Source organism: Pipistrellus kuhlii, unplaced genomic scaffold (genome assembly GCF_014108245.1).
Source record: "Pipistrellus kuhlii isolate mPipKuh1 unplaced genomic scaffold, mPipKuh1.p scaffold_m20_p_10, whole genome shotgun sequence".
In the NCBI taxonomy this organism is placed as follows: domain Eukaryota; kingdom Metazoa; phylum Chordata; class Mammalia; order Chiroptera; family Vespertilionidae; genus Pipistrellus; species Pipistrellus kuhlii.
Genome location: NW_023425405.1, coordinates 36965929 through 36992565, shown reverse-complemented (window position 1 = coordinate 36992565; position 26637 = coordinate 36965929). Strand labels below are relative to the sequence as shown.

The following is a 26637-nucleotide window of genomic DNA, read 5'->3' as shown; positions in this document are numbered from 1 at the left end:
CCTGAGGTGAGAGAAGTGTTTTCGATCCAAACAAAATGTCCCTGTTTATTACTTTAAGTCAATGGCCTTAAACCTGGAGCAGTTTTCAATTTATCAACAAAACATCTCTCTCCAAATACCAGGCCATCATCACGGCAAATGCCCTAGAGAAACTTTCTAACCTGACTGCCTTAAGTTCGCAAAGCAACAATTCATCCTGGAAGCACATACCTTAGAACAGACAAATAAAGGAGAACAGGTAACCTTTTCCTCGGCTTTCATAAAAAAAAAATAATAATTTTTTTTCTGAGTCATCTCCCTCAGAAGATAGCCAGAGGTTGTTGATTGTTTCTTCTTCTTTTGTTTCCTTTTCTATTGACTTCTTCTTAACCTCTGTGGCAAATTAGAGTCGAAAAAGAACCACCACCACCTTAACAGCAGCATTGTCTTGGGGGGGGTGGGGGGGAGACACTGAGCTTTACCTGAATTAGGTAGGGTTTCATTCTAAATCCAATCACTGATGTGAACAAACTTCTTTTTACCAGGTGGAAGGAACTAAAATGTACAATGTGTGCTGAGTTAACAGACACTCCCAAGGATTTAAGATTTCCCCGCATGCCTTTTGCTAGAGGAGAATTGGGTAAGCAAAAGTAGAAGGAAAGTTGGGGTATTTGAGTTTGTATTTACCAAGAAAGTAAAGTCATACGTAAAGAGGAAAATGTAATCCTGATGTGCAATATGTCTAATGGCTTTGCTGAAGGAGAAGGGCCTGGGGTTGAAGAGTCATTTTTCGTGCACATCCAGTTTCTGGCATGTGAACTGGAATCCCTGGGTGGCCTCTGGATTTCTGATGACCCATAAAGCCAGCCTGCTCTCCTGTTTTCTGAACAAGAATCAGCAAGGCAGCAGTAAGTCATGTGCACTCAGAAAACATATGTCTTGGGGAAAGTATCTTTTGGGTCACATACTGTTACATGACTATGTTAGCCATTTTATTGTAAAGGATTTTTATTGGTAAACAAATATGCCAAGACCAATTTGATTTTGTACCTTCAAAAAAACCTGATCCATCATATCTGTTCTCAGTTAAACAGCAACTTCATCCCGAACCATGGCCTAATTTAGGGTCAACGTTCCCTAAATTAATGAGATCACTGTGGTCTCTCTGGGCTGGCAAGCTGTTGAAATGGCGGGCTCACAGTTCCCACGGCGTGGGTGCAGATGGGCCTGTTAGAGCTTGCAGTAGAGAGCTTTGTGGTACACCGACCCAATCAGCAGTTTCCCCTGGTACACAGAGGCCACTGAACTTGCTTGCAACACGGTCCCATTTTCTGCATAAACCACTGTGACTTTGGGTTCTTCTGATAAAATGTTCTGGATTTGGATCACCTATCAAAGAAATAACAATTGGTTAATTTTGTTTAAAAGTCACTTAAAATGTAACTACATATGGGTCATTTCTCTAGAAGAAGCCTTTAGGTAAACCCTATTTTGTTCCAAAACTACTCTCTATATAAGACACCTGTTTCCTTATTGGCACAATAATAGGTACTGATCTTACACAGAGATAGCGACAGAGGCCTACCTACAGAGGTGAGGCAAGAAATGTAAATGAGTTGCCCAGCTTGGATGTGAAGGCTTAGGGAGCAGCAGTGACTGGTAAATTGTGGGGAGGGGCTGTTCATAATAGTAAAATTATTGCCATGCTGGCATTCAGGGTAGTTTTTTGTGTATTTTCAGATAAACTAGGGAACTGGATGTTTACACTTAATTCTTGGTTTTTAAACGCTGGCAATAAAAAATAAAAAATACTGCCCAAAAAGAACATATCTCTGGGTCACACTTATCCATTCCTCTAAATTTAAGGTTTCAAATATAAGATTTTGTAAGTACTGTTTCTTTCATTTAGTTAAGCAGAAATATGATGGTATCATTAGCAATGATGCAGTAGCATGTTAGACTGCTAAATGGCCATTATTTGACCATTTTGGCTGATAAATGGCAATTTCACACTATCCACCCTCCTATAAAGAGCACACGGTGAGTGTGGAGCCTAGGGTTATGCTTTGGATATTCCAGTCGCCATTGGTTTCTCATCAGTAGAATGAGATGGGTGGGATTAGGTTAAGTTCCCTTTCAACTCTAACTTTCTAGGGTAAAATACAATGACCTAAAGAAAGGATACCTACATGTAGAAACACCAAATATAGCAGACCAGGAACCCATGTCTGGAGAGAAAAGGACCTCTTTAAAACAACTGGCACCAAAAACAGTTGTTTTAGAAAATTGCCATAGTGTTGAAGTGTAGTAGTTACTGATAAATAGTTTATGGAGCACCTTGACTTAAATAATTAAACCTCTTTTAATAAAACCAAATTATTATAATATTATACAAAATACTCTCCCATATGCAGTGTATTAGATAATGGACTATTATTACTTTTTGCTATCTGTGCTTGAACAGATCATCACTAGAAAGGAGGTATTTTTTTCAGAACAGCAAACCAAGTCCATGCTATAGCAAATGACCCAAGTTCACCAAATGAGCCAACAAGCAAGAACAAATTAGAATCTGACATGCTGAGTTCCAGTGACCACACCACAGCTTACATTTCTTCAAGTCTATTAAACATACTATAGGGCATCCTCCTACTTAAGAATGAGCAAAAGGTACAAGGGATTGCATTTGAACACAATCACAATTATCCTGTAAAACTAAAAATTAAAAGGTATGAAGGGCCATCATGTAATTGGAAGTACGTGTGTGTGTGTGTGTGTGTGTGTTTAATCCAAGACACAGGCTATAAAATATTTTTTTTTCCTGGTGGGGTAGGTTTAAAAAGAATACAGAGCAGTAGACCAATTAAAAAATAATACCCTATAGTTAATGTGAATAGCAAGTATAATTAGTACATACTGAAAACGCACACCAGCAAACCCTAGTTAAGTCATAGTGAACATGAAAATGCCTGTGGCCAAATGAGTTTCATGTTTTACACAACAAAATAGTTCACTGATTAAAGACCATGGACACAAATAGGGCCTCGGGGGAGTCAAACTGAGGTGGAAGGAAAGTATTTTAATCCAAAATAATTCTAGCTAGTAATACACATTCCCAGTGGCAGGGGAGGTATACATTGCCCATTTGTGTTTTAGGACTGGTCCCTGGTGTTAACTTTGGCACATACCAAAGGGGGAGTTGAATAGGAAGGCAGGTTAACAAATGCTAAGACCATGGCAATGTGATGTATTTTATATATATATATATATATATATATATATATATATATATATATATATATATATATATATATATATACACACACACACACACACATAGATAGATAGATAGATAGATATTTTTAAACAACTGTGAATTCTCAAGTTGGAGAAACTATTAAAATGAAGATATGGATCCTAACTCAGGCCCTGGGTCCACACTCCACTCTCCACTCTGTTCAGATGTACCAAGACTGACTTAGAGGGATCTCTCGCCCTCCAACTCCTAGTCAAGATTGACCAAGGGCCTTAGGGGATGGGTGTCCTGCGGCTGAGGCAAGGCACCTGTTCTCCAGGCTTCCTTCCTCCCTGTGCTGGTTGGCTGCATCCCTCAACCCAAGCCAGGTTCTGCTCAGAAGACCTTCACATGGAGCTCTCTTCATGTCTGGCTTCTGTCAGCATTCCCTGCTCCCTGCTAGCCCTGGGCTTCTGCATTATCCCCTGCTGATTTCCCTACACTCTGCCCACAACTATTTACATAGTGTCCTTGCATAATTCCCTCAAATTACCCAGTTTAATGCACCATCTGTCCCCTGCGTGGACTCTGCCTAAAATGCCTCCCCAAGTCAAAGTCCTTTTTTCTAGCTGATCATTTGGACCAGTCATCCGTGTCCCCACCCCCTTTTGTTTGCCCATAAAATTGAGAATTATGTTTTCAACTAGAAAACATCTGGGAATAAGGTTGCTGATCTGAGTCACTTTTCCAACTAACCTCTGATCCAGGAATGCGCTCCGGGTTGTAGAAGAAGATTCTCATGCCATTGGGGTGGCACCCAACCCAAAGGTCCCCTGTCACAGGGTCCACGGATATGTTATCCACGAGTGTGTCAAAGGCCAGGGACTTCCGGATTAAAAACAAGGAGAGAACAAAAGACAGCAAATGAGGAAGAAAAAAAAATTTGAGAGATGATTGAGCAATATGTCAGGGAAAGCTACTGTCTTGTTCTCGGTCACCACGGTGTTGGTTCCAGGGACACAGCAGTTCTGCCCTTTCATTAGCGCCCAGGGAATCCCATCAGCTTCCAGGACAGATGAGGGAGCGGGACATACAGAAAGACAACAGCCCTAACCAGTTTGGCTCAGTGGATAGAACGTTGGCTCGCAGACTCAAGGGTCCCAGGTTTGATTCCGATCAAGGGCATGTACCTTAGTTGCAGGCACATCCCCAGTGGGGAGTGTGCAGGAGGCAGCTGATGGATGTTTCTCATCGATGTTTCTAACTCTCTATCCCTCTGCCTTCCTTTCTGTAAAAAAAAATCAATAAAACATATTAAAAAAGAAAAAGAAAGCCAACAAAGGCTATGAAAAATTCAATAAAAATCAGTGAACTTAACATCTGCAAATGAAAGTGAAAGGGGAAAAAATGTTTTAAGTGAAGCACAGAACAGTTCATTTCTAAAATGGCATGTACAAATGCTATTTTTGATCACCATTGAGAAAACAACCGGGAAAGGCAGGTTCCTCTCTGATGGGAACGTCAATGAAATGTAGGCTCTTCTTTAATGGCTCATCCTAGGCTGTGCAGCCAGAGGACAAATGATCACTCCGGGTCTAATTTTCGCGTTGGAGTTGGGAAGAAGTTTCTTCTTTAGTCTCCTGATATTATCCAACTCCCGGCTCTTCTGCTGTTTATTTTCTAAATATAAGTTGCAAGCATGTGATGACTGCACAGATTGCTGTCGAGGCTTTGCACCGGGATCATAAATAATACCAACGATTCTTAATTCCTCCATTCATCATCTTGGCTGCCTTCTACCGGGAAGAAACCACATCTATTTGTTTGCCTCTCACGCTCAGCTGGAGAAGCAATATCCACCGTGTACCTCCAACAGAGACCAGCATACCTCAGCACCTGGAGACCCTGTAATAAGGGGCAGTAACACATTGCAGAGGCCAGAGCGTGGGCAGGCAGCTGCAGGGAGCCAATGCGGGCCTGTGCTTCATGCTCAAAATGAGAGCCACCCCGACACATCCCTGAAGGAACTAGAGGGCTCGAGCATCTCAGCAGAGTCTCCTTTTCACCCTTGTGCAAAACCGTCACTTATTCAAACCCTGGACACAGGCAAGGCTGGCCAAAGGAGGTGGCTGAGTGAGCATGCTCTGTCAAAATCAGCCACGGGCCTTCTCCGCAGACCAAGCCCCTTTATCACAGAGCCGGGCTACTCTGATCAGTTACTTTCAGGGAAATGTTTGTTTCAGGACTCTGCAATTACCTTTGGAAGGGGTAATAGTTAATTGGTGAATTCCATGGCAGATAAAAGCCTGTAGAATTGGGAGCCGGGGTGAGAGTGGGAGAAGGGCACTCAGAAGCCTGGAGTCCCATTCATTCAACACACAACTCCCGAGCTCCGGCCATGTGCTCTGCGAGGAGAGATGGAGTAAGCAGCAGACCTGGTTCCTGATGAGGGAACGCGGAGGGGCCGGTGGGGAGCCTGTGCTGGGCTCCTGCCATGCAAACTGTGATTCTAGAAATACTGATGCACCGCAATGCACGCACATGCTACTTTCCATGCCTTTCCAATGCCAACTGGAAAATGTTACATGCCTGGGTCAAGGGAACTTAATAAACTATTGTCTCAGGGAATTTTATCCTTTGTCAACAAATATCCCAATTTTTAGAGAATTGTAAACCATTGAAGTGGGACTAATTCACTGGCTGTCTTGTTCTTTTGTTGTTTTTTGGTTTTGTTTTGTTTTGTTTTTTGGGGGGGTATTTCTATTGTCGTCAAATATGCGTAATGTGAAATTTGTCATTTAATGCAGTTGCATGAAATACATTCACAATGTCGTACAACCATCACCACTATCCATTTCCCAAAACTTGCATCATCTGAAACAAAAGTTGTGCCCAATAGCTCCCCATTCCTCCCTCTCCCAGCCTTTGGTAACCTTGAATCTACTTTCTGTCTGTGAATTTGCTGAATCTGGGTACCTCCTACAAGTGGGATCCTGCACTATTTTTTTCTTTTGTGTCTAGCTTATTTCACTTGGCATAATATCTTCAAGGCTCATCCATCTTGTAGCATGCCTTAGTACTTCAGTCCTATTTAAGACTGAATAATATTTCACGTATGAATGTGCCAAACTTTGGCAGGACATAAACCCATCCACATCTCATTGAAAATTCTAAGATTAGTCTCAGCTATCTTAACAAATTTATTGGCACTCCAGGTATTAATGAACTGGTTTAAATAATGTGAACCTTCCAAAAGAAGAATAACAGTTCAGTTGCAAGGATAACTTTAACTGAGTTGTGTCAGGAAACAGGCATGATCTGTTGTCAAATGTGGAAGCCAAACCTGAAACTGTGCTCCACCTTGCCTTGGCAGGAGCCATGGCTTTGTCATTGTGCATTGAATGTATATTGGATTTGGTTCTATTCTTAGGAAATTCTTCAACTTCCAGTTGACAGCGGTAGATATTGCTGTAACCACAGTTAGTTCTTATTCCCTCAACCAGTATGAGTGTGTGCAATTCCATTTTACTTCAGCTAATACCAAACTAGCCTGGCCAATGATTTTAAATGTCAGACATAATGTTACATTTGATGGTGCTTCAAGGTAATTTTCTCCAAGTGAAGCCTCTCTTGACAGTTCCTCGGATGTGCTGATGGGAAGAGTCACAGCGCCTGGTGACAGCGCTTCTTGCCGTGGGCGGTTATGGCAGGAGAGAGACGTCTTGTTTTTCAGGGGCAGGGATTACCTGTATGATGTTCTACTTTGCTCTTACTTTCACTTTCCTCTCCTGTTTTTACTTGTTTTGACCCAAATCTTCAAAATGGATCATAATTGGTGGGGGTAGAAGATGGACCCCTGAAACACCCAGTACCATCATAGTCATTTAACAAGTGTTTGTTGAATGCCTAGTAGGTGCTGGGAACTCTTCCAGAGGCAAATGAGGGGGAGAGGGGGAGAGTCTGTCCTTGTGGAGCTTATATTATGGGGGAGAGGCAGCTAATAGATAGATAAAATTCATTACTAATGCTAGAGGGAAAATAAAGTCATATGGGAGAAAGGGAGAGAGAGAGAGAGAGAGAGAGAGAGAGAGAGAGAGAGAGAGAGAGAGAGAGAGAGAGAGAGAGAGAAGAGGGAGCAAAGTTGCAAGTGTACATTAGACAGCTGGGGCCTCACTGAGTGACATTCTGATAAAATCTAAAATGCTATGAAGGAGAGAATCAGGGAGGTCTGGAGGAAGATCCCACCAGCAGAGGGAACAGAGCCCCATCCTGAGGCAGGGCCCTGCCAGGCAAGCTCCATGAATCTGAGGCAGGAGCAGAGGAACAAAGGTTTTGGCAACAAAGGCAGCAAGGTGATGGGCCACTGGGGCACCAGGCAGCCATTGCTAGGACTTGGGCTTTATACATTTTGTGGAGATCTCTGTCATATTAAACACCAAGTTTAATTGCAGTGCTTCTCTTAGTTTGTCAACATAGGGGCTACCAAGCTCCTGTGTGTCAGGGGATAGTGGGTTCTCTCTTACAGGCTACAGGAAGGCCCTTTGACAATCAGCTCCTTGTTTTAGGCCAGAGAAAGTAAGAGAGAAGACATGATGCTTGTCCTAGATCTGAGAGAAGTCTTAACGACTTCACTATTCCATCAACATAGAAAGGAAAAAAAGGAAGGGCAGAGGAAGAAAGAAAGGAGAGAAGAGGAGGGAGAGGGAGAGAGAGAAAAAAAGGAGGGAAAGAGAAAAAAAAGAGAAAGAAAAAAAGGAAGGAAGGAAGGAAGGAAGGAAGGAAGGAAGGAAGGAAGGAAGGAAGGAAGGGAGATAAGATAGGACTAGGAAGACAATGACAAGCTTAAAATTCATTAGAGTAGGGGGGGAGGAATCAAAGTTTCATAGGTGAGATGTGTGGTTGGCTTCTTCCAGCTCCACTGCCAAGTAAAAGTGAACAACAAACACATAAGATGCTGATGGCTCTTAATAAAGGAGTAAAAAATTGGTTCTCATACCCTCCAATTAGACAATCCTTTTTTCCTCACTTAATTTCACAAATCAATTAGAATCTAATTATCACTCTGAAAACGTAGAGTGTTAATATATCTTACCTTCAATGAAGTTAAAGTCCAATTAGCATGCTTTTCATACACATGGATCTTATGAGCCAGAAGTTCAGATATATAGACATACCTTCAAAGAAGAAAGAGCAACATCAAAGCACTAGAAGTGATGCAATCCAAAAGATGACAGTGAAGTTGTGGTAACTCTTCCTCGAGAAGATCTTGGCTTAGAGATTGGAACATGGAACCCCTCTCAAAGCTCGTCAAATTCTGAAAACACAGTTTATAGAGCACACAGGAGTTTTAATCCTATAGTTATTTCTAAGGGTGGAAACCTAGTTGACCCCCTTCAGTAGGGAAGGAACTTAGCCCTACACACCAGCTCTGACATCTGGAAGATAAAGCATTGCAGTGCTCCTCTTAGTTTGTCAGCATAGGGGTGAACCTCAGCTTCTGCATGTCAGAGGGTAGTGGGTTCTCTCCAACAGACTGTAGGAAGGCCCTTTGACAAATAGCTCCTGGTTTTAGGCCAGTGACAGAAAGTATGAGAGAAGACAAGATGCTGCTTGTCCTGGATCTGAGAGAAGTCTTCCTCCCCTCCTATCCTGAGTCTGGTTGGACCCCGTGGGTTTAGTATTTTGCACACAGTGCAATGTCACATTCATCATATATTGAAATAGACCTGTGGTTAGTCTAAGCACAGTGACCTCAGAACAAAATAAGAAACGACTGCTTGATTATCTGCTATTTTTGGAGACCAGGAGATAATATGAATAATTGCAAAGCTGTTCATGTTGTTTTCTCTAAATATGTCACTGCCCTGTATGGCCAATGTTGCTCAGTGGGTTGGAGCATCATCCCATACACTGAAAGGTTGTGGGTTCAATTCCCAGCCTGGGTACATGCCTAGGTTGTGAGTTCAATTCCCAGCTCAGTAAGGGTGTGTACAGGAGGCCACTGATTGATGTTTCTCTTACATATCTATGTTTGTCTCTCTTGTGATTCCTCTGAAATTTGTAATGATAAAAGATGAGGAAGGGAATAGATGGATGAAGACCCAGTGCATGAAATTTATGCACAGGTAGGGTACCTAGGCCTGGCCGGAGATTGGGGTCGATTAGGGCCTTCTGACGGCCAGCCAGGGCCTTCCTTCCAGCTGTTGGCCGGGGCCTTCCTTTATTCTACGCCGCCCCCAAATGGTCAGCACATGTCATAGTGAGCGGTCGAACTCCCAGGTGGTTGAACTCTCCAGGGGACAATTTGCATAGTAGGCTTTTATTATATAAGATATACTGTATATACATCAGTGCTACCCAAAGTGAGGTAACCAGATTAATGCTGGTCTGTGAATTGTTTCTGGGCCACCACCAGCTAATAATATAAATCAGCTACATCACTAAGCACACTGCTGAGTTGACTTTTTCTTCCCCATAATAACACTTTTTTGATGAAGTAAGCAGTACCTTGATTTACATTTTGGTGCAAGCTCTTTATCTTCTCAGAAACCGGCACTACTGGAATAAATAAACATATAACTACATACTGTTAATCTCATTATATACTAAAAAGTCTTCCCTCAAAGCAAAGCTATTTAGTAATACTAAATGATTATCACAGTATTATTTAGTAGTTCTAAATATTGCAGTATTGTTTAGCAATACTAAACAATAATCACAGTAATATTTACTAATACTAAATGTTTATTCACCCCTTTGAAATGTACTTCCCCTATAAAAATTTTTAAATGTGTCTTCAAAAATAGGAAATTTTGATTTGATAAATTTTACCTCCTGAAAATTTGCTATTTTACATTTTTCTTAACTTCCTCTTACTAAGATAACATGCTAAAATGTTATTATCACATAATTTAGAAAAGGAATATGTTCAAAAGATACCTAATGAGACTATGGAGAAATGCATGACATTTTTTAAAAGATTCCGTACTTGCCATCAGGTGAAATGTTGATTCCATTAGCAAAATCAAATCCATCCGCCACCACTTTAACTTCATTTGGACTATAGTAAACCACATATGACCATGATAAACCCAAGTTGACCTCTAAGGATCTCAAGTAGGGGTCGACAAAATAGTGATCGTTTGTGGCATAAAAGTGCTCAGGTCCCACTGCAACAATATCATTCAAACTGCAATTCAAACACACACATAGGATATATACAGATGAAGGGATTGTACATTACAGGGTTATGCATAGGCACTCGTTAATGTCTATTCCTAAATCAAGATGTGGGATGGAGCCTTCACACTACCTGTTATGGAAGAAAATTTATATGAAATCAGTCCCACCTATACAATCCTCAAAGGTAACAATCACTCTAAGAAACCCTAGCTGGTTTTTCTTAGAGGTTAGAGAATCGGCCTGCGGAATGATGGGTCACTGGTTCCATTCTAGTCAAGGGCACATACCTTGGCTGAAGGCTTGATCCCCCGACCCTGGTTGGAATATGTGTGGGAGGTAACCAATGGATATACTTCTCTCACATCCATGTTTCTCTCTGTCTCTACCCTGCCCTTCTGCTCTCTCTAAAAAAATAAATGGAAAAAATGTCCTCAGATGAACAAAAAAAAAAAAAAAAAAAAAAAAAGAAAAAAAGAAAGAAATAAAAGAACCCAAGAGGTGATTACAAATTTACTAATAAAAGCCTAGGTGGTCTTCACACCATCACACTGTGATGTCCTCACACCATCACAAGATGGCTGCACGCACAGTGGGTCATGCAGGTGGGCAAAGTTGGGCTTAACACTGTGTGCGTGGCACAGAGCCTGCCTGGGGGTTCTGCCTCCTCCCAGCTCCCTGCGCAGCCAGGCCTGGGGGCCCCGTGGCTCCATGTGGGGCAGAGGAGGTGGCTCCAGCAGGTCCCCACATGGTGCAGGAGTCTGGGGGGGAAGGGGCGGCCTCCTCTGCACAGCACAGGGGAGGCAGGGCCAGTGGGTCCTCACTCGGCTTGGAAATTTTGGCGTCTGCGGCTCCAGCCTACCTCTGAGGCAATCTATCGAGGAGCCCTGGATGGGTGGCCGGGGCCTACCTCTTTGGGACAATCTATCATGGGACTCCCACACTGTAACAGGACACAGGCCAGGCTGTGGGACCCCCCACCGCCCCCCCAGGGCACAAATTTCGTGTACTGGGCCACTAGTGTAATATAAAAGTGCTATTTACTGTATCTTAAAAGTGCTATGGTGTGTGTGTGTGTGTGTGTGTGTGTGTGTGTGTGTGTATGTGTGTAGATACTAAATTCAGTAGACATTAAATTAGACAGGGAATCATTATCAGGGCAAAACTTATTTATGCTCATATAGCACTTATTCTCATAGAGAACATCCACAGCATCCTCAGACAAGAGAACAAATACTGGCAACACTGTGACTTGCATTTTAAAGCTCTGCTACTATTATTGCTGTGTGAGTTTGGGAAAATCAATCATCTCACAAGTCAGGGCCTCAGTTTCCTTATCTGTAAAAAGAAGAAGAGATGGGCTGATGTCTTTCTGTTTTCTAGAGTCGCTTCCAGCTTTAAGGTCTCATGATTCTAAACTGAATAAAATGTCCATGAACAAGACTACTCAGAAGCAGGAAGCTATGGTGTTTTCTCTTTCCTTTCTGATTTTGATTCTCTCTCTGTTACTGAAAATCTAAGATATATGAGTCTATTTTTCTGCTTTAATAGGTACAACAGCAAACACATAAGTGAGTCATTCTTTGCTGATTGAGGTGACAGAAGTTTCCCGGAGCTATTATCTGGGAGAGAATTATCTCTCCTCTATTGCGGAGGCCCTAATGGCCAGCACTTCAGCGCTGATGTGCTCTGGGCTCCTGGGCGAGTTAGATAAGTGCACAAAAGCCTCAGTTTTCTCATCTGTAAAGAGAGGTTAAATGATTTTCCCAAAGTCATACAGCTCATTAGTATAAGAATAAGGGTCAGAATCTTAATTTGTGGAGTTGCAGTGGGAATTACAATGAACAATGCCTGTCACATGCTTTGCAAGGAGCCTGCCACTCACTAAACCCTCAATCAATAGCAGCCACTATCACTAAATGAGGAAAAAATGGTCTAGGAATTTAAGTTGAGTCTGTATGGGCTTTAGGCATAAACCTGCAAGTTAGAGGTTTTCTTTCTCTCTCTTTTTTAAAAGCACATTTCCAAATAGTATGCTTTACAATCACTTGCTGGTTTTCATACAAAGGAACAGAGGAGAATGGTTAAACTTTTGAGTAATAGTTTTAAAACCAGATGGAGACCATTTGAATCCTGTCTTGCTTGCTGTCATCTGTGGGGTCTTAGCATGTCACTGAACTCTAAGCCTCAGTTTCCACACTATACCTTCAATAGCTGTAGTAAGAATGAAATGAAATAATGAATGCAAAGCCCTGGACACCATGCCTAGTATATAGTTAAATGACCAATAATGACCATTGTGTTATTATTAATAATAACACAGTTAAATTATAATATGTTAGTAAGTTGTAAGTTAATGCTATAAACAATGATTAAATACAATACAGAAAATATACAAGGGTAGTTCTTGGGTTGAGAGTGCAATGAATTGGGGCACTGGAGTTATTTTCAGTTTGGTTCTACATTGCCAATGACCAATATTTTTGCAGTTGGCTCAGAAAAAGAAATCCTGGGAAATTAGACAAATCTGAATTTCCAAGATGAGATGGTGAAACAAATAACTTTTCACTATTTCATAGTGGCCCGATCACCAGCTCCAGGGTCAAGCTACCAGGATCAAAATCTCAGCTGTACCATTTACTATTGGCGGCATCTGGGGCAACTTATCGATAATTACTCCAGGCTACAAATGTTTAAAAGCCAAACTGGTATAAGAATGAAACCTAAGCAAGAAGGCATTTGTAAAAAGTTAATAAGATAACCTGTTTAAATGGGTTATTGCAGCACCTAACATAGTTAAAGCTCATTCTGTTACTACTACTGTATATACTTTTCCCTAATTTAGATCTTGGTATTTGGCACACTCTCAGTATCCTCATTCTCTTTCTAAAACATATTTATGGAAGGATTGTATGAATAAACTCTCCCATAAAAGATCTCCGAATTTCCACTCATCCCTGGGATGCAGAAGAAGACCTGGGCCATAGTTCCTCATCAGCCACTATGTGATTGATAGACCTTCCTCCAGTGACTCAATTTCTCTCCAATCTGCTTCTTCATCTTCAACACCACCAGGTAAGAAAGGAGAGGAAAGGGCACGGGTAACACTCAGTGCAAATAACGTGCCAGGTGCTTGACTAGGTACCTGCATTTGAGTAACACGTGGTTTAAAAGAAATCTAGGTTTACAAATACCAAGGTAGTTGAATACTGCATGTCAATCATTCAAATAGAGTTTGGGTTTCTAGAAAACCATAATGATTAGAGGGTGAAAACTGTTTGGGAAGCTAGTGTCAGATTATTATCCTAAATCCATCACTTGCCTCATGAATCAAATCCTAAGGTAAGCAAAGAAGTCAACTTTGTGTGCGATTGAGAGGGTCCTTGCCTGGGTACTTTTCCCATATGCTATGTGGTCCAGGAGCCCAGGATGGAGCTGAGTGTTCCCACAGACCTGCCATTTCACCAGTCCTGTGCAACCTCACTGAAGTAGAGGCAGTGCAGGAAGGTCTTGGAGGCATCTGCTTTCAGATCTGCTCTCGGGCATGTGTGTCTAATTCATAAACATCTAAGATTCTATTTTTAAAAACAAAAGTAAATAACCAAAATAAATACATTCAAAATGCAAAACTCGTCTATGAAACTGGTTTGGGTTTGGAATACTAAGTCTGTTCGTGGCAAAGAGCAGAGGCCAGGAGTCATAAGCTGTATCCAGCCTGCCTGGGAAAGTGGCCACAGGGAATGGGTCTTCTCTGAGGGGCCTTGGTCCTCAAAAGTTTCTGCAGGACTGAGCATTTGCAGAAGTGTGTGATAATTAGAAGGGAGGGGTGAAGAGCCATTATCTTCCTTATCCCCCAACCACAAGGAAAAATTACAAATGAATGAAAGGGAAATAGAAATAGACAGATTTCAGTACCTATATAGAAGTTTGTGTCTGATAGTTTTCAGATGCAAAAGTGATTTTTCTTCTTTTTGAAATTTAAACAACTCAACGGTGGACTTAGCATCTGGATGGTTCACCACCAGCAGGTACACAGTATTATCTGAGAAGAGATTAAAAACAAAAATCGAAACTTTAACTGAGCTCTCAGCTGTCAGAACTATCTCCAAAAAGCAATTTCAACCCACCTCCAACTGGCACTTAGGGTGTCAGGCAGATGGACTATTTTCATCTCTTTTTAGAGAGGAGCATTTGCAATTGTTCCAAAGAGAAATGACTAAAGGAGGAACCAGTGACAGTCTCTGAAAACTCCAAACTCCACCAGGGGGAAAATAATCTTAAATTAAGAATGAGCAGTGCTTGATACTAAAACTCCAAAAAACTTATTAAACTTTCTCTTGCAGATGGTCTCAGCGAGATGCGGAATTGAGATAAAAGAGGTGGAAAATACTATTATAATATGAGAAGGTGTGTTCAGGTACAGTTTACACAGTGAAAGATGATAAATTCCATAAAAAGGACACCTGAGAGAGAGTGTCAAAGGGAAGCCACTCTGTGAGTCCATGTGACTAACTCAGAATATTAGGGGCTGAGGCCTGGGCATCAGGCTGTTTAAAACTTCACAGGTGCTTCCATGTGAAATTTGGGGTTAAGAATTAGTGTAGAGACAAAGGCAATGGCTGCAGAAAAAAAAAAAAAAAAAAGGAAGAAATTGAATTGAAGACGTAGGAGATGAGGGGGTGTGGCAACATATTAAAATATGGAGACACAGTCTGAAGACAAAACAGAGTAACCAGTGGACAGGGAGCCAAAGCTGACCACAGTGAGTTTCTGTCACCGGACGTATAGGCTACAGGTACCTTATGTTAGACAATCTATTCCTGTCATGCCTGGATCTGTAAAATGATTTAAAATGGAAAACCCATCCTATTAGGGCTGACTACAGTAATTATAGAGATGTGAATGTTGGTAGTAGTTTGAAAAATTAGGTGCTTTAGAAAACTTAAATATTTTAACATTCTCAAGTATTTAAGTAATTACAATATATTTATTTAATGTAGGGGGTAAGTTTAGAATGCAGAATAAAAGCATTAGCCATGATTATACTTTAGTTGTCTGAAAAGAAATATTTATGGGTTAACTTTCTAAAATTTGGTTTTATTTCTAAGAAACATTACACATTGTTACCTTCATCCGTGAATGTGCTGATCCCGTGTGGGTAAAATGAAGACATATTGAATTTACTTCCAGAGATACTCAATTCTAATACTGTTGGATCTTCCTCATTTAGGTCCATCAATAGTATATTTCCAGGTGTATTGGAGTCAAAGTTCTTATTTCCAGGGTATTTTAATCCCTTATGAATAATGAAGGAGAAAAACCGGGCCCATTACAAATGGTGATGGAGGTGGTAGATGGCCCATGGGTTCACTCTGTCTGCTTCATGCAACAAGGCTACATAGGCAGCCTGTTGGCTGGTTTCTGCAATGGGCCCACCGAGGGCTCTGCAAACCAAATGCTCCATCAGGGAACCCTTCACTCATAGGCACAAACCCATGACCAGCAGTGGAGTCATATGTGTCTCATGTCACAGATACCAACCCATGAGAAAGATAAAAAATGGAAGAGCAGGCCAAAGGGGCATTTACTAAAGGTGTTTAACAACATACTAGTAAACAAGTGCCAGAAGCTAATCCCAGCATGTCATATATGCAAGAAGATTCATCAAAAGGTTGATGGAACCTTGAGGATTGCCTGCTGGAAATGGCTAAGGGCATTTCCCCACTCCTAAAGATCTGCATAGATTAGGGGTGTCGAACTCAATCAGAGAAGGGGCCAAAATCTAAAATCCAGCCTAAATCGCGGGCCGAATGGTTTACTGAACAGTCATAAACTGTCATTGTGATGGAAACGCAGCAGAGTGCAGTGATGACAGCGCGGTGCGGGCCACATTGCAAGGCCTGGCGGGACGGATTTGGCCTGCGGGCCTTGTGTTTGACACATGTGGCATAGATGATTACTTGCTGCCTGACATCTGAGGGCATTTTAATCTACATGTTATTGCCTCCTACTAGCCAAACACCTGAACAGCTAGGCAGTTCCCCCAATCTGACAATGGATTCTGTATACTAAACCTACCTTGTCTTTGATATGTATTTCTACCTTGCTTTAGTACAATTTGTGTCAATAAAAAGCAAGGGGTCCAGAAAGATAAGAGAACTTGGTTCATATAGCCAAGATCTTCTGGTTCCCCAAAACGCTTTCCAAAATTATGTTTCGTCTCTAGAATCTTTAATAATTTATAGCAGCCCCTTCTCCAGATTCCTAAACCCTTCTAGATGCTGGATAAGACCCCCGGCATTAGCAAGGACTATGAAGAGAACATTGTTTATGGTTTTCAGACCATCCCTTCACAGGTTCTTGAAAGCATCTCAGGCACAGAGGTTTAGGGAAAATCTAGTGAGCCTGGATACAACTCCTTCACCTTCATAGAACAATGCAGTTCTTGTTTGTTTGAGACATTGGGGCCCTATATGAAAATCTGCTTAAAATCTGTATACTGTTGCTTTGAAAAAGGTTTGCTAAAGATTGTTGTAGTCCTCCATCTTTATTAGAGAAAACTGAACTAAATAAATTACAACCGGCAGCGAAGGGTCTTCAGCAGCTGGATGTCTTATATACTGAATCCTCCGAACTCCTTCAGCCAGGCCTAGATGGTCAACCCCTTTTGTTTGAGCTGTATGACTACCACAGTGATCTGTATGTATGAGAGTTTCCACAAACATGGTCGACTCTCTCTTCAAAGTCAGGAAATTATGGAATAACCTATTAGCAATTTTAAATTAAAGAACTTAACTCTGAAAAGTATAAAAAGCTAATTGACATGTGGAGGGGTATAAAAGTAGACTAATTTAGCAAATATTTGAGGATACCATTTAGCTTCGAGGGATAGATAGTTGAATGGAGAGCCATTGTTACTCACTGGGTTCACAAATTGTTACTATGGAAGATAAGATAAAATAAGAGTTCAGTGTGCACACCGAGATACAAATAAAAGTGCATGGAACACATGTGGTCATAATTCTAACACCAGTGTAAATGCATATACAGTTTGCTTTTGGAGCCATGGGACTGCTCATTTTATTTGAAGTTAAGCATGGGTATATAGAAGGCTTAAATGAAAGACTTAAGCTACTGGTTCTAGAAAAGGGTCTTTTGAAACACTTACAGAGCTAATGAAAGCCAGTCCATTAGGAAGTATCTCCAAGTCTTCAGAACCCGTTTCTGCCGGGAAAGAGAATAGATAACATATCACACTCTTGCAGGAAACTCGTGGTCCCTTTTTTACTTTTATTTTTTTATCATTCCTAACTTAAAAATGGGACTACATATTTGGCTCTTTTTGAGAGGGTCAGAATAATTAATCCTTTCCTTTATTCGTCTAATTGACCAATGTGATTATATAAAATTAAAAGACATTAATATAAACTAAGTATAATTAAAATTTACACTTAATATATTTGTTTTAAATTGAAAGACTAGAAGTTTTTTCTCAGAGTCTAAAATCTCATGTAAAGTTCATGGAAATTCACAAAATGTGCAAAAGGTGCAATAATTTGAAAATAGCTTGTTTATTTTAAAGATACAGAGTAAACTATCAATATATATTAATTCTTAAGAATTCCAAATCAAATAAACTCTTTGAAAAACACATTGGAAACATGAGCCAAATCTAATTGTTTCAGTTGAAATGAGAATATATTTCAAATGCAGTGTATGCATTTACTATTAATTATAAACATCAGTAAAATATCATTAAGTTAGTTATACTTTAAATATGTGTAATCAACCAGTCTAGAAACAGATAAGATCTTTTAGTTTTGTACTGATACTCTTAGTGGAGAGTTTGTTTTTCAGATATCTAGTAATATTTAATATCAATATTGTATTTGTTTTTAGAAAAAAATTGCTCTCTGAAATATCTAACCAAGCTTTACATGCTAACTGAATAAGTCACCTGGTCTAGCCTTTCTAACCTTAGGCAAGTAACATAAATAATTCTAAAAAGAAAAAAAGAACAAACAAAACAGAAAACAACCTAAGTATGGATCTCAAATAAGCCGTGCTCTACTAACAAAGCTGGTTGGTTTCAATCAGATGGGAACTTAAGTCTTGTGACACTCCCTGTTGGTTGCCTACCCCAACTGTTCTTCCCCTGCCCTTTTATGTTTGCTGACAGAGCCTGCCTCCTACAAAGGAAGCCTGATAATTACTTTTCCAGCTTCCTTTGCAGCTAGGGCACCAGTCGGTTGTTTAGTTCTGACTAATAAGATCCAAGGGGAAATCCGCTGAGAGCTTCTGGGGAAATTTTTCCTCCCTGATATTAAAGGAGAGAAGCATGAGGAGAAGCCTTGTGGTAATTACAAAGGTGTGGGAGGGCTTTCTAAAAATCAACCCTTTACTCACTGCTTTTTCTCCCTCTTTTATCTCTCCTCTGCCACTTCCTCAGGTTATATCACCATGAAATCTAATGCTCCATTGTTTTTGCTAAATGGGCCAAACAACAACACCAAAATAAACAAACAAAAAAAGAAAACACGATCAAAACACCACGGTCCACACCTTGGCAATGTGTTAGTGAAGGCCAATGTAATTTATTTTAAATTACCTGACTTAATAGTTCTCTTCTGGCTCACAGTTTAATTTTTGAACAAAGTTTAACAGGTGTCCTAATTACATAAATAGCAAGGTCATACTGCAAGTTTAAATAAGATACTTCCTTCTCTCACATACTTACCTATTCCTTTCACTAAATTACAGTTAGGAAGGTCTACTGGTTCTACTTCTCGAGAAGCTGCAAATCGTTTTCTGGGGGCAGAAAAAAGGGGAATAAAATACACATAAAACTAATCAGAAATTATAATTAAGTTGCAAAGGTAAGTAGCCAACAAAGTTTTCCTTAACTGTACTTTGGGTTTCAACCCCAGGGTTTTTGGTCCTTGGAACTTGAGCAATTCTACGAGACAGGGCCAGAGCCAAATGCATGGGGTTTCTTGTCACAATATGTAGTATTTTTTAGGCTGAGGTAAATAGATACGCAAAGAAGATACACTATGAATATCCTTTCCGGGGCTGTGTGTACTCTGGCAGGAACAGGAACTATTTCATCAGCCCTGTAAGGAGGCCTAGGTGGAAATTTGAATTAAATAAGCAACATGGTTCCAATTTATTTCACTGATGTTTTAGAGCCGCTGACAGATGGGTCTCCAGCCCGTCTGCCCAGTCTGACTCCAAAGTCAGGACTGGGCATCTGCTTTCAGGTGCGTGACTTGAAAAATGCAGGTGTGCTTAAAAGGATTTATAGCTTCAGAAAATCTTACCCGAGGCCAGCGTAGAAAGGAGTGTATCACACAAACATACCCAAAGGCAGCGTACTAAATATGAGTTCATAGGCATCAAGGGGGACATTGGAGTGAAGGGCAAAGGGGAAAAGAACAGATGTGAGAAGGAAGTACCAGCAGGCTGCCTGAGTGGAGCAAAGCTATTGATGAGGCATTTGAAAGAAATGGACTAGAACATTAGCATCGCCAACAGATTTAAACAATAAACACTTTTTACAACTAATGATGCAATATAGTATCATAGCCATAGTGAGCAGCAACAATTACCTAAGAATCCTGGACATTTTATTTGGCTAAAGAAAGGCCAAAAATAAATTGCCTTACTGATAATTTAGTCTCACAGAAGGAGGAGGATGGGCTAGAGAGTAATGAACAGTTTGGATAAAATACCTACCAACCTGGTACACAATGACAGGGATTTGGGGGCAATTGATCTTTCATTATTCATTCAGGAAAAAAAAAAATGTAGCATGGCCCTACTACCATGCCATTGGCTATCAATTTCACCTTCTAAGAGGGTCTGACCTAAAAGGCTAGGAGTGAGGTCCAGTAACTGGCTTTGTCAAAGCACCAAGTTCATCCTGATGTTCAACCAAGGTAGAGAACCACCAGTCTGGCTGCCAGAGATCCAGAGAAGAGGAAGGCCTAGCCTGCAATGTGCTGGCGGTTCCCTAAATGATGAATATGAACTTAGAAAAAAGACTTTAGTCCTGGCCAGCGTGGCTCAGTTGGTTGGGCATCATCCCCATGCACCAAAAAGTTGCCGGTTCCATCCCGGTGAGGACACATGCCTGGGTCGCAGGCTTGATCCCCAGTAGAAGGGAGTACAGGAGGCAGCCATGATGTTTCTGATGTTTCTCTCTTCTCTCTTCCCATCTCTCTAAAAATCAATAAACTATTATATAAAAGAAAGGAAGGAAGGAAGGAAGGGAGGGAGGGAGAAAGGGAGGGAAGAAGGGAAGGAGAAAAGGAAGGAAGGAAGGAAGGAAGGAAGGAAGGAAGGAAGGAAGGAAGGAAGGAAGGAAAAATGGACTTTAAAGGAAGGTAAGCATCTGCCCCAGGACATGAGAAACGAAAAGGCATTTCAAAAATGGGAATCTGACATACAATCACAAAAGTGCACAATAGAGAAATAAAAAGGGTAAATGAGGGAACAGTGGCTTGAAAATTTTTGGACTGAGACCCACATTAGGAAAAGCATTCACACACCCACACACCACACCCATCTGAAAAAGGTTCACAAACGAATTCTTAACCTGATACATGTGCTAGGTACCTCCTTAACTTTTCTATTTAATTTTATTTCATTTATTTAAAAATACTGGTCATAATCTGCTGCATGGATTTTGTGACCCACCATTTTTAAAAGCACTGGCCTAGAGAAAATTCAGTGAATATTCATACAGTGCTTCAAGGAACTCAAAGGAGCGGTACAATATGTTAAGGGAGAAGATATAACCAAGGGCAGTACAAAGAATGGCATGAAAGAAGAGAATCAAGGATGTGAAATTGCTAAACGGGCCAAGTCTTGTGAAAAATGTCAAGGAGAGCCAAATTAGTTCATCTTAGAGTAAGGTGACCAGATCGTCCTGCTTTTGGCAGGACAGTCCCAGTTTCTAACAATTTTTCCTGCGTCTGGTGGAAGAAACTGAAGGGAATATACGGTTTTCGGCGGCCATGTGGCTATTTAGCCAGGATATGAGCTTTATATTATTTTTGTTAATTTTATAATGTTAAACTTTAATAATAACAAATAATTGTTGAGAATTGATTATCGAGAACTGCTTATCAAAGTTTGTATTGTTGATCAGTTGTTAGAATTCAACAACCATTGTTTGGACTTAATGAACAATGGCATTTTTTGGGATTGGCAACAATGAAAACATTTTGTAACTGTCTCTCAGACAATACACATCATACTGCATGCTAGTAAGCTAGTTAAACACGTGATGTCATTACAAATCAGCTATTCAGATAATTTAGGTAAGTAATTTATTTATTTATTTCATAAATACATAAATTTTCTTGAACTTAGCAGACAGTACTTGTATTATTTATATTTTATAGTGGCGGCAAAAAGTCTAGCGCTGGCCTTGAAAGTGACACTTACGACTATACATAATTTTTATTTATTTATTGTATTTGTAAATTGTACTTAAGTTGAAATTTAAAAAAATATATTACAATACTATTTTTGCATTCTATGAAAATTTTTGTTGCTCCATATAGACCAAATTTTTAATCAAGAACCACCTTCCCATCCCCACCCCCTCCCCACCCCGGCCAATGGTGTCCTGCTTTACCAATGTTAAAATCTGGTCACCTTATCTTAGAGTCAAAACCACACCAGAAGAGTGGGCATGCTGCCTGCTCTCCAAGTTCATTAAATGTAATAGGTTCGTGGAGGGCAGAGAAAAGCTAAACTACCCAGCCCCTATTCTAATTCTAGCTTTTCTTTCAGGGAAGAGCATCTCAAACCTGGAGAACAGAACGATCACAATTAAAACAAGTCCAGGGTAGGTAAGGAGGTATTAAGTTAGCACTAAGTGGCTTTGAGATCAAATCTGTGGCCAAAATAAATCATACATCAACAGGAAAATCATTGCATTGGAGGAGTCAGGAACAGTGCCAAGACACCTCTTGTGTCCTCCCACTAGTTCCCCAGAGCCTCAGGCCTATATAACTTCCGCACTCCCATGCACCCATCTCTGAAGAAAAAAAACATGTATCCAGTGGAGATCTGGCTTGGCCCAGATGCAGGCCTCAGGACAGAATCTCTGCTCTTCTCTCCCCTGGGTAGATTCATGATCTTCTCTGAGACTCAGCGGCCTTACCTCTAAAATGGGGATAAAGGCATTTTACTGATCCTCCAGGATCTTCTGGTTTTGCTCTAGCACGGGTGACACAGGAGTTGACTGTCCTTTAGAGAAGTGCATACAGCTCCCCTGGGGAGCTTGTTAAATAATGCTGATTTTGATTCAATGGTGTGGAGTGGGGCCCAAGACTCTGCAGGTGCAGGGAGCTCCCAAGTGATGCTCATGTGTCTGGGCCATCGCCCCTTTGACTAGGGAAGCTTTAGGGCCTTTCTGACAGTGGGAGCAATTTTCCTTCCTGCCCCTGTCTGAGCTGCTCCAGCAGCTTCTGCAACCATCCTCCATCACCCTAACCACCATCTTCTCAACCCTGCATTGCTTCTCTGCCTGCTCTTCAAGCCCTCTTTCCATTCTAAAAACAGAGGTCCAACCCACTCCGCTTTCCTTTTCCCTACTCAGTCATCTGATCAAGCCACAAGTTTGAGGACTGAAGCTCCCTCCCACCAGAAGACATCTCCATGAGGGAAGGCTGGGAGCGAGGAGGTGCGGCTGCGAATGGAGAACTCAAAGGAGAAAGCTCAGGTGGGTGTTAGATGGTTCCTCTTCCCTTTGCATCCGAGGGTGAGATCACAATGCACACATATGATAGAGCACGTAAGATATATTCCCCTTTGGTAGCAAATAGTTCCATGATGAATAAAACCCACAAACCAATTTTCCATTATTTAAAACCTCAAACCACTATGTCTTACTTTTTTTCCTAGCTGTTTATGATTCAAAAAATAACCAAGAATTAGAAGGGGGGGAGGGGAGTTTATTTAAAAAATCAATGAATTCCCTAACCGGCTTGGCTCAGTGGATAGAGCGTCAGCCCGTGGACTGAAGGGTCCTGGATTCAATTCCGGTTAAGGGCATGTACCTTGGTTGCAGGCTCAATCCCAGTAGGAGGTGTGCAGGAGGCAGCTAATTAATGTTTCTCATCGGTGTTTCTAATTCTCTATTCCTCTCCCTTCTTCTCTGTAATATCAATAAAATATATTCTTAAAAAATAAGATAAAATAAAAATATCAATTAATTACAAAAAACAAAACACCTCAGAATGTAAGCTTCTAATTAATCCATATGGTTATATAATTTTTTTAACTCCAAAATGTTCAATTTGATTTTTAGTAATGTTTTACTTCAAAGTCAACAGCAAGGTAGGGATTAAATGATCTCTAGACTTTGAACCCAACCCCTATAAAAAGTTACCTCAAAACAACTGATCCGTTCTTAAAACCAGCCCCCTCCCTCAGTATCTAACAACAAATACATTCTTTAAGGGAAGTAGGGCACTAACATTTACCCAGGCACAGTGTTAGTTGCTTCCTATATGAGGGAAGCAGGATGTTAGAGATGTAAAATGATTTGTCCAAGATCCCACAATGGAAAAGGGACAGAGTGAGAACCCAGGATATCAAATGCCAGTGCCAGGGTTTTCCCCCCTCTCTACCCCTCCTCCCTAATCCCCACTGGAAGACATGGGCCACGGTGGGGACTCCTTTCCCTGATTCACACAATATCAGGGCGACCCCAGCCTGGTTATTTGTTTTGAAGGGAGATTGAGAAGCGAATCTGTAGCCAGGCACTCAGATCTTCATGAAAATTAATTCCTGCATGCCAGCTTGGCCACTCACAGCACTGACAACTGTCTCCTTACCCCATCCCTCAGACCTTGAGCAAAGAAATGTTTCCAAGGGCCAGAGGAAAGTTGGACAATCATTTACAAAACCCCTGAGGGAAGTCCATCCAGCACTTGCCTGCAGGTTTTCTGTTAAGAGCCTGGACCCCACTTTGGGGGGTGGGGGTGTCCTGGGTTGGTAGGGGTTGGGGTGGGGAGAATAGGTGCTGCAGCCCACACCATAACTCAACTTACTGGTAAGATGGGTGATCCCTGAAGCCTGTCATTGCCAGCCCCAAGAGGGTGAGCACCATCAGCTTTGCCATGGCCTGAGGCAAACTAACAGTGGATGGCCTGGTATAGGGACAAGGAGAACCTGCCTGACTGCAACCTTGCACCATGGGAAATTGCTCCCCCTCCCTCCCCCCCCCCCCCCCGCGCCCGCCCCCGGCCAAGGTCCCGCCCCTCCAGCCATTGAACTGCTCATGGGGTGTGGGGGGGAGGGAGGTCCAGGGAACACAGAGGAAAGCATAAACAGCTGCCGAGACACGCAAAGGAGAAGAGAACAAGCAGGTAGGAGCTGAAGGAGAGCCAGGCTTTACCCAGACCAAGATCCATCTGGCACACAGACTTTACCTAGAATATTACCAGTTTGGGGACAAAAAGAAACAGTGAAATACATACAGACTCTTAAATTTCTATCTGGAAATGGCATATGGTTACTTCTAATAACATACCATTGGCTAAACTAAGTTCTATGGTCACTCTTAAGTTCACGAGCATAGAGATGTATCCTTGGCCCACTGAGAACAGCATGCCAAAGAGAGAACCAGGGTGTTTGGACAATTGTTGTCCAACCTACCATAGAAGTTGAGAAAATTGACTATCTGGCTTCTCTCCTAGGCAAGTAGAAATTATGTTGAATGTCTGTGTCTAGTGTCTTAGAAGACACTGAGAGAGAATTTCAGAAGCACATAAAAATGAGCTAGTGCCTATCAGGAAAAAAAAAAAAATTCTGGAAAGGAGTGTAGGCAGCAAGATAAAGATAAGGAAAGAATGGACATATTTATTTATTTTTAAATATATATATTTTATTGATTTTTTACAGAGAGGGATAGAGAGCTAGAAACATCCACCAGCTGCCTCCTGCACACCCCCTAGCAAGGATGTGCCCGCAACCAATGTACATGCCCTTGACTGGAATTGTACCTGGGACCTTTCAGTCCACAGACTGACACTCTATCCACTGAGCCAAACCGGTTTCAGCAAGGATGGACATATTTAAATGTGTTAATGGCAAGGCACATCTGACTTTATTATTTTCACTAATTAGGTATGTATTGTGTGTTTGTATTACTTTTAGCATATAATGTGATTGCTTTGAATATCAGTAGACTTCTCATAGAATTCATTCACTGACAGCTTATTTTCCAAAGATCTTCATTTACATTCTACCTACAAACAATCTTCAGATTCACTGCAGAAACCACTATTTTTTTTTTTTTCTGGAGTGGAAATTGCTAACAGTCCACAGAACATTCCATCTGTTCTTCATTTAGGTTTTACTTCTTAATGGAATCAATGACATTCTGCAGGTTTATGTGATTCAGCTAAATTGTTTGAAACCACAGGATTCTGCTGCCAGCCAATGCCTGGAGCTCAGTGAACACAATTTTGAGGTAAGTCTTTATTTCACCCATTCCCAAAGTCATCCCTGATGGACTGAGCTTTTTCTGCTATGTCTGTTCTAGACAGTATCAAGCCGAGTGTTAAAAGTTCCCATTGCATTCTCTGCTCCTACTTAAGCACATTCTTCTTGGTTTTCCTCAATTGGATGACTTGCCTTTGACTATGCTAATTATGGTCTTTCACATCTACAGTAAATTGCTTTTCAGAACACCCTCATTGCATGAGAAAGTGAATTTCAGCAAAAGATAAGTGATGTTTTCTTGCTATAGACAAATGCCTGCAGTATTGTGACAGTACAAACACAGTATATCAATCATAGCAAGTGTGCACCAGGTGTTCTTTGATGGTGTGGTGGAGGCACTAAATCACCTCTCTTCCAATACCCTTTGGGTGCAGTGTTTTAAAACACTGGCTACAGCCGAAACCGGTTTGGCTCAGTGGTAGAGTGTCGGTCTGTGGACTGAAAGGTCCCGGGTTCGATTCCGGCCAAGGGCATGTGCCTTGGTTGTGGCACATGCAGCTGGTTGATGTTTCTCTCATTGACGTTCTAGCTCTCTATCTCTCTCCCTTCCTTTCTGTAAAATATCAATAAAATATATTTTAAAAAAATAAAACACTGGCTACATATTAGAACAGTGTGGTGAGATTTTATAAAATACCCATGCCTGAACCCCAACTCGGCCAGAGGTGGTGGGACTCCATTTTTCTGATGCCTTCCTGCCCTAAGAGATAGAAACTAGA

General features: G+C 41.2%; 1 protein-coding gene across 1 annotated transcript; it reads right to left on the bottom strand.

The window, feature by feature from the left end:
• Positions 1–1033: 1033 nt before the first annotated feature.
• PON1 (paraoxonase 1) lies at positions 1034–24603 on the bottom strand. The gene is made up of 9 exons (XM_036429385.2): positions 24463–24603; positions 19131–19201; positions 17562–17617; positions 15521–15689; positions 14309–14435; positions 10203–10403; positions 8307–8388; positions 3971–4099; positions 1034–1368 (listed from the first exon to the last, which is right to left on the bottom strand). The coding sequence occupies exons 1-9, from the start codon at positions 24531–24533 to the stop codon at positions 1210–1212; spliced, it is 1065 nt and encodes a 354-aa protein (XP_036285278.1). The 5' UTR covers positions 24534–24603; the 3' UTR covers positions 1034–1209.
• Between the last annotated feature and the right edge of the window lie 2034 nt (positions 24604–26637).

Excerpts from the sequence above, each read along its gene's own strand:
- PON1 (XM_036429385.2), bottom strand. The coding sequence starts at position 24,533 with ATGGCAAAGCTGATGGTGCTCACCCTCTTGGGGCTGGCAATGACAGGC. Across the intron at positions 15,690-17,561 it reads GACTGGCTTTCATTAGCTCT|GGATTAAAATACCCTGGAAA; the intron begins GTAAGTGTTTCA and ends ATTATTCATAAG. Across the intron at positions 10,404-14,308 it reads AGACACAAACTTCTATATAG|TTTGAATGATATTGTTGCAG; the intron begins GTACTGAAATCT and ends TTTGAATTGCAG.